We start from the raw sequence: 11,348 nt of genomic DNA, 5'->3' as shown, positions 1-11,348 counted from the left end.
TCTCATTGGCCGGCGCGCCCGTCGCTCCGCGGGGAGGGCGGGGGCGGAGAGGCCCCCGCCCTTTCCCCTCCGCGACGGTCGTTGGGGAGGGGGAGCGCTGACGTCACAGAGGGCGCGCGGCGGTGATGCAACGGCCCCGCGCGTGACGCGGCCCCGGGGGCGCGCGGGGAGAGGCGGGGAAGTCTCGCGAGAACGCGGCGGGGTGGGGCGGGGGGGGAGGGAGGGGGACCCGGAAGCGGGGCGGGGAGTGGGCAGGGCAGGGGATGGGGAAGGGCCAAGGCCAAGGGCAGGGGGCAGGGGCTTGGGCAGAGGGAGGGGGCTTGGGGCTGTCCAGGGCCTGGGGCAGGGCCAAGGGCAGGGTCCTGGGGCTGTCCTGGGGCTGTCCTGGGGCAGGGGCCACGGGCAGGGGCTGAGGAAAGGGGCCTGGGCCCGTCCTGGGGCATGGTCCTGGTCCTGATCCTGGTCCTGGTCCTGTCCCTGTCCCTGTCCGGCGGCACCCCCCAAGTGGGGTTCGATCCCCGGTGGGCCAAGGAATGGGGCTTGGTCCTGTCCAGGCACTTGGTGCAGGTCCTGGGCCTGTCCGGGGCACGCTCCAGGTCGGGTGTGATCCACGGTGGGCCAGGAGCAGGGGCTGGGGCCAAGGGAAGGGGCTTCAGCCTGTGCAGGGGCCTGGGCCTGGGCTGAGGCTTGGGCCAAGGACAAGGGCCTGGTCCTGTCCAGGGGCCTGGTTCTGGTCCTGGTCAGGGACTTGACCCAGGTCCTCGTCCTGTCCAGGGGCTTGGCCCTGGTCCTGTCCAGGGTCCTGGTCCTGGTCCTGTCCAGGGGTCTGGTTCTACCCAGGGGCATAGCCCTAGTCCTGTCCAGGGTCCTGGTCCTGGTCCAAGGGCAGGGACTTGGGTCAAGGACAAGGTCCTGGTCCCACCCAGGGTCCTGGTCCCGGTCCCATCCGTGTGCCTGGCCCTGATCCTTTCCAGGGGCTTGGTCCTGGTCCCATCCAGGGTTCTGGCCCTGGCCCTGGCCTTGCTTCAGGCTGTGCTCCATCCCCGCTGTGCCAAGCGCAGGGCCCCGTGCTGGCCCAAAGCCAGGCCAGGGCCAAAAGGAATCGGGGTCACACCTAGCCTGTAACTGCCCCGTCCTGCCTCGGGGAGCGCAGGGTGAGGGGCACGAGGCAGCGAGCGGCTGCGGGGGGAAGGAGGAGCGGGGCTGGAGGAAGGAAGGGAGCGGGGGGCTGCGGGAGGAGCGGGGCAAGGGGGAGCGGAGCCCGGGGGGGCCGGGGATGGGCAAGGGGGGTGCAGGCAGGGCAGCTCGACTGCGCCTGAGAGGTCAGACGTAAGAATAGGAGGAAAAGGAAGGGAAAAGGAGGTAGGAGGTAGCATCTGCAGCCAAGGGGAAGCCTTGTTTTCCTCTGCCCTGACTCCTGGCCCGCCGCGAGGGCAGCTGGTCCCAGGCAGAGCCGAGCCCGGCTGCGATCTGCGTGGGCTGGGTGGGTCTGGGCAGTGGGGCAGGACCAGCGCTGCAAACCGCTTGCAGATCATCCCCTGCGCAACCGGGGTAATTCTCTCCTTTTTTATTTTATTTTTCAGCGGAGCAGTTGTTGTTTTTACAGCGTGACGCGGAGCAGGTGCTGCGAGCTTCCAGACGTGCTGCCCGCCCAAACAAAGCGGGGAACTGACGCGTTTTGGAGTTAAAAGTTCGCTGCGAACCCAAGACAAAGCGACCGGGGAGTCGTGGCTGCGTTAACAAACCCGCAGCCGCTGCGTCTGTGCCTGCCTTGCCTGACATTCCTGCGTTCTTAAACCCTGCTTGCTCTCGGGCCGCTGGGGATAGCTTGAAATCTTTCGGAAACTTACTTCCCCACCTTTTTTTTTCCTTTTTTTTTTTCCCCCCTCCTCACAGCAGATTACAGAGTATTCCCAGTCCTAGCTTGTGCGAGTGGTGGAGCTGAAACCCGAGCTGCTCGCCGCGGCGCTCAGCGCTTCCCGAGCAGGACCGGGGGAGTGCCTTGGGTTTTTAGCGAGGCTGCGTGGGTGTGCATATTAAACTGAAATTCTGCTGTGCTTGGCTACCTCGGGGACTAGTTATAATCACCGGGCAAATATGCCGTGTGTAGGAGAAATACTTAATTTCGTGAAATCCGTTGCGTTGCGCTGGATGCGCGGCGGTGATGGGGAAATAGCAGGCGGTGGAAGCAGAAGGCAGAGTGGAGCTTGGCAGAGGCGGCCGGGGAGCTTCAAACAAAAACCCTCCGCGTCGCCCAGGGGCTGGGATGCTCGGAGGAGGGTTTCTGAGGGAAACGGGGCGGAGGTGGAGGAACCGGGGCCGCTCGGCTCCCCGGGGTCTGACAGCGCACCTGGAAAACGTAAACGCCACGAGCGGCTTGTTGCAAGGAATGAAAACCTCCAAAAAAAAAAAAAAAAGAGAAAAGAAGTCAGGGGGGTTGCAAATCTCTGGAGCTGCGGAAAGGGAACGGTTCGTTTGAGAATGCGAGCAACAAACCTGCCAGAGCAGCCAGGGCCGCCAAGGGAGAAGCATTTGGCTAAGGACGAGCGTTTGTGAGGCTGCTACCGAAGGAAGGGTAAGGAGAGCTGTTTAGAAAGGCCCTGCCTCCGTGGTTTGCCAGGATCGCCTCGCCAGCAGCGAGCAGCCTCTCGCTCACCGTCTCCTGGAGGCCAGCAGACTGCTCTGCTCTTCCTGGAGGCAACCAAAATGCTCGTTTCCATAGCAAAAAGCGAGGTTTCCTGCCCCAAATTGCAGTGTTCGTCACCCCAAAACCAAAGTGGCTCTGCCACCCGGGTCCCCCCGTCCACGCACCCGGCGCAGGAGGTGCAGGGAGCTCGCCACAGCCCCCGGGAACCCACCCCGGGAGTTGCCAAGCCGACCTGCATCCAGCTGCTGCCCCCTGACTCCGCCTGTGGTGCCCTGCGAATCGCTCGCGGATAATATTTCCACATCCTGGCTCCCTCCGTGTCCCCGGCCTGCTGAATAATTACCTTGTTTTGCGCGAGCCGCGAGAGGTTTCCGCGGGTAATTCATCCGGCGCTGACAGGCAGCCAGCTTTGGGGCCGGAGCACATTTTCTGGCCACCTGGCAGTGCTGCACGGGCTCCCTTCTCGGGAGGGAAGCGCCGCATCCAGCACGGCCCAGGGCAGGGCGAAACCCAAACCCCGCCGAAATCCCGGCCGCCCTGCCTCGGAGGATGATTTACCTCGGCAAGCTCGGCCCGCCCCGAGCTTCTGGATGGAGTTTCTGGACGCAGGGACGGATCGATCCCCCAGGTCTGGGTGCTCTCGCCCACAGAAAGCGCGTTTCCCTGGAACGAAAACCCCTCCCGGGGGCTGTTTGCCATGGGGCTCTCTGTCTCGCCTCGCTGGGCTCTGAATTCGAGGGTCAGAGCCCAGCGTGGAGCCGGGATTGTCCCCGAATTCCCGTCCCCGTCTCACCACGGATTGGGGTCGGAGTGGCTCGGGGGCAGCCCGGAGGCTTCCAGCCCCGCTGGGAGCTGGGGACCCGGCACGGGGCTCGGTGGCCGGGCAGCGGGGAGCTGGCGCCTGGGCAGCTCGGGGAGCCCCGCGGAGGGAAAACGGAGCTGGAGGAACCTCTGCCAGCGCTGCAGGGGAAAGGCTGCAGCCCAGGGGCTCCATTTTAGGGGCGTAACATGACGTTGGCTGATGGGGGAAGAAGCCCAGAGCCCCCTGCTCGCCCCACCGGGCACATGGGGACCTGGCTGTGCCAGGGGACAGCGACTCCTGTCCCATGCCCGGTGAGGGCAGCGGGGAATTCATGGGCACAGGGGTCCCACAGGGGAGCCGGGGAGCCCTTTTCCTCCCCCCCAAGGAGACACCACCATCGCCCCGATGGAGCACCCGTCCTTGTCTCGAGGGCACGGGGCCACCAGCCCCGAGGACGGCCTGGCTCCAAGCTGCCCGGGCTCGCTGCCTGCTCGGCCCCACGTCCACCTCCCAGCACCATTTGAGGAGGGGATCCCACATGGAGCCACCCCCCAAATCTCGCCTCGCGCTCCTGCTGTGGTTACGAGCACCAGGGAAGGTTTGGGGGTTGGGATCTCCAAGGGGGCACACGAAAAGTAGGTGCTAAAAATCAACTTTGGCTCATGGCACCTGCTGCCTTTAAAGCACCCAGCCTCTGCTGGTGTTTCACCAGCCAGGCATCAAATTTGGGGAGTTTCCCACGTAGCTGGCGGGCTGGGAATGCGGGGTGTGTGCAGACAATACGCCTCATCCAAAGGGAAGCTTAAACGTGTGGATTAAATCTTATTAAGGGTAAATCTCCAGGCCACGTCTGTTTTCCCTAAAGGAGGGTTTTAGGGTGTTTGCTCCTCGCTGTGCTTGGTCTGGGGCTCATGGCTCAGCCCAGCACCAGCTCAGCAAGCAGCCGCTCCCTTCTCAGGTGCGTCCTTTCTTAAATTCTCCCCTTCCAAAATAAACAAACCCATCTTTTTAAGTTCCCAGCCATGCTTAACTACCTGCACTCAGAGCCTTGTCTGTCCCCGGTGCCACAGACGCGAAATTCCAGGCTCCTGCCAAACGCTTCCTGGGGGCGCAAACCCTGCAGCGCTCGCAGCCTCCTGCGTGTTCAGCAGCAAATTCAGAGCATCGCCTGCCCGAAGGGAGCCTGAAAGTCACGGTTCCCTGAAAGTCAAAGCCTGTTTTATTGACTGCAGTCAAGAGAATCAACGCTGCGGAGCCCCGGCCTCCCCCAGAACAAACCCCATCACTCCTGCGCCGCGATCGTTCCCCTCCCAGCCGCGCGCTCGAGCCGGCGCCCCCGCCGGGAATGATTAAAGACCACTTCAGAAATCAGTGCAGCACATTGTCAAATAAGCAGGTGAACGAGGGAGAGGAAAACAAGGCGATATTACGGCCTGCCACCCTCAGTCGGGAGCGATCGCCCCGCCTGGAAGGGACGCGGCGCTCCTGGGGAGGAAGCACGGTGCTCGCCCCGGCCATTTGCTAGACAAAATAAGGGTGTAACGAGGGTGTAGCTGCTCAGCACGGCTGCCCTCAGCCACCGCAAGCCCCTTTGGGGAAGGATGCAGCCCACGTATGCACAGGGGAATCGCCGTCAGCTGGAGGTGCTGGGCCAGGCGCCCTCGACCCCATTGCTTCGGTCTCGGGGCCCTCGACCCCGTTGCTTTGGGAGTTTTGCAGGTCAAAAAAATGCAGGAGGGGAAGCCCCATCCATGAACGTGCCGCTGTGCCCCCTCCGTGGCGTGCCCTGGGCAGGATTTTGCGGCTGTGCTGGATGGGGCTGGCATTTCGGGTGGGGATGCATCCGTGGGGCGATGCAGAGCGCCGATGGAAGCAGCAACCCAGCTCCCAGCCCGCTTCTGCTCCCTGGGGGCAGCCAGAGGTCGGCCAGAAATGCACAGGGGCTCCCACGTCCCCCCTCCAGGAAGCCCCCCAGGAGGTTTGGGTGGCGCTGCCCCTGCCACCAGTACGGCCAGCAGGGTCTGCGCCCCGTGGCCAAGGGGACAGAGCTCAAACCCCTGGGGGCTCCTCTTGCTGCAGGACCCCCACCCCTGCTGCCTCCCAGGAGATGCCAGCAGGGAGCACCACGCCGCACAGGACACCCTGGGGACACCGCTGTCCCCATGCTCTCCCCACCACCTCCTCACACACCCCACTGGCAGAAGGTCGCCCCTTTCCCAGGGGACACACGGGGGGTCCCCATCACCAGCTGCTCCACCAGGAGCCCTGCGGTGCGCTCAGCACCCCCAGCTCTCCACCGCTCACCTCTCCACCCTTGGGACCGTTTCCAGCTGCCACCCCGAATTGCGTGGGGTTTGGGGACAGCCTCCCCATGCCCCCTCTCCGAGGCCCCCAGAGGTGGAGGCGCAGCCCCCCAGGAGCTGCAGCTCTGGTTCCTTGGTCTGCTTCTCGCGCCTGTTTCCCGTGAAAGCCCCGGGGACGGCAGCTGCTGGCGGTGGGCACAGCCAGGGCATCTGGGGCAGGATGAAAGGGGCACCCTTGGGGGCTCGGCCCCCAGCCTCCCTCCCCATTACCACCAGGAGCCCAGCACTGACCCTGCCCCTCCTGCAGGCTCCCCCCAGCTCCTAAATGGGCTCAGGTGGGGAGGGCAGAGCCGACAGCTTCCACCTGGGACACGAGCAGGGCACCGGCACCCTGAGTGCTGCAGACCCCACACCGCACTGGGACAGCCAGGACCCTCTCTGGGGGCAGCCCCACAGCAGCGGCGGCCTCCCTAAACCCTTGGGGCTCCTGCTTGGGTTTCCCCATGGCCGTGCAGTTTTGGGGTAAAGCGCTGGAGAAGGGTGAAAAAGGGAACATGGCAGAGCTGGGGTGGCAGCTCCACGCCTGGCTGCTCCCTGTGGGGTTGAACAAAGCCTCCCCACCCCAGGGATGTGCCTGGGAACCAGCTCTGTCCCCCTCCCCGTGGCTCTGTCACCGTCACCCACCTTCTTGCCCTGTCCTGCACCCCAGTGTCCTCCCAGCACCCGGGTCCCTCTGACACCCCCAGGAGCACCCACAGCACAGGGGACCGTTTGGGTTCCTTCCGTCCTCGGAACACGAAAAGCCCCAGGAATTCTGTTTTCTCCCCAAACGTGTGGTGTGCCACCAGGCACTGACACACGCAGGAGCCCAGAGAAGAGGGCCCAGCATCCAGAGGGACAGCCGGAGCTGCTGGGAAGGGGGTGCTGGCACTGAAATCCTTGGGGTTAGGGGACACAGAACCCAAATGGGGCACGGGCGGGCTGAGCACCGCGTGAAGCTCAGCACCCGGAGGGCTGCAGAAGGCGCTCCCAGCAAGGGCTGTGGCAGACAGGGGCAGGCTGGGGGGGGAGAGAAGACACCCCAGCGCCATGGACAGGATCACTTCTCACAGCATTTATTGCCAAAACGACAAAACACCTCCCCAAAAACCCTCTGCCCTCCTGGCTGCGCTGCCCCCCCTCTGCCCCACAGTCACCTCGCGGAGCCCCAAATCCAGCCAGAGCTGCACAGGGGGACACGGTGGGGACGGGGCACGCGCTGGGGCCGCGTCCCATCAGGCCAGGACGGGGAAGGAGGCGGCGGTGGCCACGCCGCAGTTGTTGTCCTTCATGGCCATGAGGATGTAGCCGTCGTTGCCCCAGTAGGTGGACCAGGAGTTCTTGATGAGCCAGTAGCTCTTGCCGTGCAGCACCCCGTAGCCCACGGCCAGCACCGCGTGGTCCAGCTCCAACGTCTCGTTCCCTGGGAAGGAGAAAAGAAGAAATACGGAGACGTCTCTGTCCCCATCCCTGCTCTGGGTGCAGCCCCTCGGCCAGCCCCGCACCGACGTTACGCCCCAGGTGTGCAGATCCCCGTGCCAAGCCCAGACCCCGTGAGCAGGACGGGGACCCCGCTGGGTGCCCCCCACCCCGCCGCCCACCCAGCTCACCGCAGTGGGGCTCCTCGTAGACGCCGTTGGCGTAGAAGGCGAAGGACTTGTGCGAGGCGTCGATGTTGACGGCCACGGGGCCGTGCTTGACCAGCGCGGCTTTCAGCGCCGCGGCGCTGCCCGGCTCCACGTTGACGTAGCCAGCGAGCGGGGCCACCAGCTCCGACTGGTTGCAGTGGCAGTAGCCGTTCTGGGGGGGACACGGAGGTGGCACCGGGGTCCTGGAGAGGTTTCCAGGGGGATCCAACCCATCCCAGAAGGGTCGGCTTGGGTGGAGCATCCATAACCCAAAGAGGAGCAGCCATCCGGTGCCAGACGGGTGATGGCAGCCTTGGGAGAGCCTCGCTGTGCACCCCAAAGCTTGGTGGGGAGGATGGGGTGCAGGTGGGAGCACACCCACCCCGAGCACCCTCACCTGCCCCAGGTACGGCCCGTAGGACTCGGTGCTGGCGATGCCGCCGTGCTTCATCACCCACTCGTAGGCTCGCCACTCCTCGCCCCCATCACACGCCTGGTTCCCGAAGCCCCAGGAGCAGTCGATGAGGACTTGCTGGGACAACGGGGTCAGCACGCCGGTCTGCGGGGAGGGGACACGCTGCAGGGACAGGGACAAGCACCCTGCGGCCACCCCGGCCGTCCCCGCTCGTTCTCACCTTGAGGAACAGGGCACCCTCCATCGCGCCCGTGGTGGCGAAGCTCCAGCAGGAGCCGCAGACAGCCTGGTCCTTCACGGGGGTCACCGCACCTGGGGACAGCAGGAGGGTGACAAATGGGGTGGGTGAAAGGGAAACTGAGGCAGGACTCGAGGACCTGCGCAAAGCCCGGAGTGCAAAGCAGAGCCCAAGTCTTGGGCACGGTCTGGGCTTGCACCCCACCAGGTTGGGTCCCTGCTCACCGTACAGCCTCCAGTCGAGGCTCTCGGGGAGGTGGAGGTCGGCGTAGAGCTGGGTGGGGAAGGGCAGCCCGTGGTTGGGGGCCCCGCTCCGGCGACGGCCCCGCAGCGCCGCCAGCTCCTGGGGCGTGCGGTCGGCCAGGTGGTTCAGTGCCAGCGTGTAGGAGAGCGCGGCGCGGTTCTTCGAGTGCACGAACCTGGGGACAGGACGGGGTGAAGGTGCTGCGGGACGAGGGGAGCACCCCCGAGCCCCCCCGGGTCTCCCCCCGCCGCCCCCTTACCTCATGTTGTGGATGAAGGCGCGCTTGCGGTGCTCATGCTCCTCCTCGCTGCTGTAGCGCTTCCCAAACCTCTCCTGGTAGTGGTGGAAGAGGCGGTGGTGGACGTGCTCTGTGTCCGTCCCCACGAACTCCCGCATGGGGTTGGCCACGATGCGGTGCTCGGGGCCGGCCGCAGGCCACTGCTCGCACTGCACGCCTGCGGGGGGCACGGGGAGGGCTGCAGCCTCCAAGCGGGGACGGGTCCCTCCCCGCAGCAGGGTGCAGCGCCCCCACCCCAAACCCTGGGGGCACAGATCGAGGTCTGCACCCTCCGCTTCCAGAGCTGGTGCTGGAGCATCCCCGCACCGCTCCCAGCACGGGATCACCCAGCTCTCGGCATTTTTAGGTTTTTCCCCACCTCCCTTTTTCCCCCCCAGCCAATCATCCCGAATTACGGGGTGCTAGGAAATTAATTATAATAAATCAGAGGACGCAGAGCCGCGGGGTGGCACCGGCTGCGCGGCCGCTCACCGTCGGGGAGCTGGAAGACCTCAGGGGAGAAGCGGTGGCTGAAGGTGGAGTAGTCGATCTCGTACTTGTCGTAGTGGGAGCCCAGCAGGCTGTTGAAGCCGTGCACCTCGTAGTGCAGGGGCACGGGGCCGCGGGCCGAGCTGCCCACCCGCAGCGTGTAGACGTTCTTCTTGCGGCCCCAGTAGGAGACGTTCTGCCAGACGGCGCAGCGCTGCCCGCGGAAGCGCTCCTCCCGAACCCACTGGGCACAGCGGGTGTCAGGGACGCCGTGCCACCACCGTGTCCCCGGCGAGCACCCCACCACAATCACACCCCAGCCACACCGCGCTGTGCAAGATGAGAACCCTCCTCCTCCTCCTCCGGCACCCGGGGCTGGATCTGGCCACGTGTTTACCCATTCCCAACCACCTCTGCCCTCGCACGGAGGCATTTGCCCACTCCCAACCACCCCATGCCCACCGGTGTCCCTTGTCCCCTCCCCTGCCTCATTTCCAGCTCCTCGGGGGCCATGCCCGGGGCTCACCTTGAAGTTCTCCAGGCTGGGGAAGACGCTCTGCGGGGTGACGAGGTCCCCGTCGGTGCCGTTGATGCGGAAGCACTTGCGGACGTTGACCTCCGTCTCCGTGGTCTCCGGCGTCACCTTGAAGCTGGCGCCGAAGGGCTCGACGGAGCCAAACTGGTAGGTGACCACTTGGCCTGGGGACGGGGACGGCACCGGGTTCCAGCCCAGCCCGGCGTGGAGGGGGCCCCCAGAGGGAGCAGAGGGATGGGGGTGGCCGCCGGCCCCCGCGCACCCACCGCCGTAGTACTGGATGCGGCTCTTCCCCCCGGTGAGGTTGTACCAGGCTTCGAAGGGCTCCCTGATCTCCGCGTAGGGCAGGCTGAGCACTCCTGCGGGCACCCCGGGCACCCCACGGCATCACCACCCCGCTCCCACCCACAGCACCCCACGGCAGCGACGTGCCCAGCCCCAGATGTGGGGCACCCGGAGGTGCTGGGCCCCTTGGCTGGCACCGTCCCAGCAGGGTGCTGGGTCCCCGAGCGGTACCTGTGACGTGGTAGATGTCCCCAAACGTGGGTATCTCCAGCAGAGCTTTGCTCTCTGCTCCTGGAAATCAAAAAACAAGTAAAATAAAAGCAAAAAAGCCTTTTAAGCTGCTGATTGCCCACCTCTCCATGCACAGGGCTGCCTCAAAGCCTGCAGAAAAACACTAGGAGAGGGGGGACAACCTGGGGGAGCGCACCCTGCCCAGGCAGGGCAGAGACTGGGGGTCCCCAAGGCAGGGCTCCCCGCTCCCCCAGACCTCCCCCTATCACCCTGGGGTGCAGCCAGGGCAGGGGGGGCGCTCACCCAGCAGCAGGGCAGCCCCCAGCACCAGCAGCCACCCCAACCCCTCCATCCTGCACGCCCCAGCCCACGGTGCTGCCCTGCGTCCACGGGTGCCTTAAATACCCCCGGTGGGTGGGCAGGGAGCTGCCGGCAGCCGACGGGCACGGCCCCATCCCTCCCGTTGGCCAGGATTACACCAAAGGGGAGGTGGGGCTTTGTGCTGCCCTCCCCAGCCCCCCCACGAGCACCCAGGGGTGCCCTTCCCACCCGTAGCAGGGTGGGTGCTGATGCCGTGCGCTTGCAGGGCTTGGGGTCAGGGGGAGCAAGGTGGGACCCAGATCCCTGGGGGCACCGGTTCCCCGTGGTGGGGCCATCCCCTGGGGTGAGGGGGTGTCCCATGGATTAGGGACCCAGGGGTGGGTGCTGGGGGTGCCCCCGTGCCCCCAGCACTGCAGCTTGCAGCAAGGCTCTGCTGCCTGCAGCGAGCAGGGGCAGCGTTTGCAGCAGCACGGGGCAAAGAGGCACAAGGCAAAACCCATCGACTGCCCCAGGAGGGCACCCAGGACAGCACCCACACCCAGCACCCACACCGCGGCCCCTCGGGGTGCTCCCTGCCCTCCTGGATGCCCAGCTGTCCCCGCTGTCCCCACGGTGGGGTGCGGGACTCTCTGCACCCCTGCATCCTAGCAGGGCGAGCCCAGGACTGCAATTAGAGGGGGGGTTAATTGGAAAAAAGGAGAGAGCCCAGACGTCAGGAGCGCCGTGGGGAAGGAGGACCCGGGCAGGAGCGCAGCGGTGGCCTTCACCCCCCCCACTTGCAGTGGGGCCAGCTGGACCCCGGCCCAAGGTGACAGCGAGCGCCCGCGGGGCTGCCGAGCCCCAAACAACGCCGATAGGGGCTGGGCGCGGGATGGCCGCACGCACCGCAAGGCAC

The 11,348-nt window shown here is 65.7% G+C and overlaps 1 protein-coding gene and 1 long non-coding RNA gene across 16 annotated transcripts; one reads left to right on the top strand and one right to left on the bottom strand.

The window, feature by feature from the left end:
* The first annotated feature begins 58 nt into the window (after positions 1-58).
* LOC308182293 lies at positions 59-2,055 on the top strand. Of its 2 annotated transcripts, none has more exons than XR_013941738.1 (2): positions 59-181; positions 1,584-2,055. It is a non-coding gene; the product is annotated as an uncharacterized lncRNA (long non-coding RNA). The 2 variants fall into 2 exon arrangements; XR_013941739.1 differs by lacking the exon at positions 59-181 and adding an exon at positions 269-1,483.
* LOC308182284 (digestive cysteine proteinase 1-like) lies at positions 1,633-10,484 on the bottom strand (the record flags this gene model as incomplete). Of its 14 annotated transcripts, XM_080566610.1 has the most annotated exons (11): positions 6,895-7,214; positions 7,402-7,591; positions 7,817-7,978; positions 8,055-8,146; positions 8,297-8,490; positions 8,575-8,770; positions 9,085-9,325; positions 9,608-9,780; positions 9,883-9,975; positions 10,133-10,192; positions 10,436-10,484. In XM_080566610.1, 11 exons carry the CDS (start codon positions 10,482-10,484, stop codon positions 7,027-7,029), a joined length of 1,638 nt encoding a protein of 545 aa, XP_080422736.1. In that variant the 3' UTR covers positions 6,895-7,026. The 14 variants fall into 14 exon arrangements, 5 of the variants coding, with proteins under 5 accessions (XP_080422738.1, XP_080422737.1, XP_080422736.1 ...); XR_013941729.1 differs by adding exons at positions 1,633-2,397; positions 2,497-3,310; positions 4,484-4,649 and having other exon boundaries at positions 5,754-7,978; positions 8,055-8,490; positions 9,085-9,975; XR_013941730.1 differs by adding exons at positions 1,633-2,350; positions 2,991-3,310; positions 4,484-4,649 and having other exon boundaries at positions 5,754-7,978; positions 8,055-8,490; positions 9,085-9,975.
* Positions 10,485-11,348: the final 864 nt, after the last annotated feature.

The sequence above is a fragment of the Anser brachyrhynchus genome, assembly GCF_964034855.1.
Source record: "Anser brachyrhynchus genome assembly, chromosome: 24".
Taxonomy (NCBI): Eukaryota; Metazoa; Chordata; class Aves; order Anseriformes; family Anatidae; genus Anser; species Anser brachyrhynchus.
Note: the sequence above shows the minus strand (reverse complement) of the source record. Positions and strands in the feature narration are given on the sequence as shown.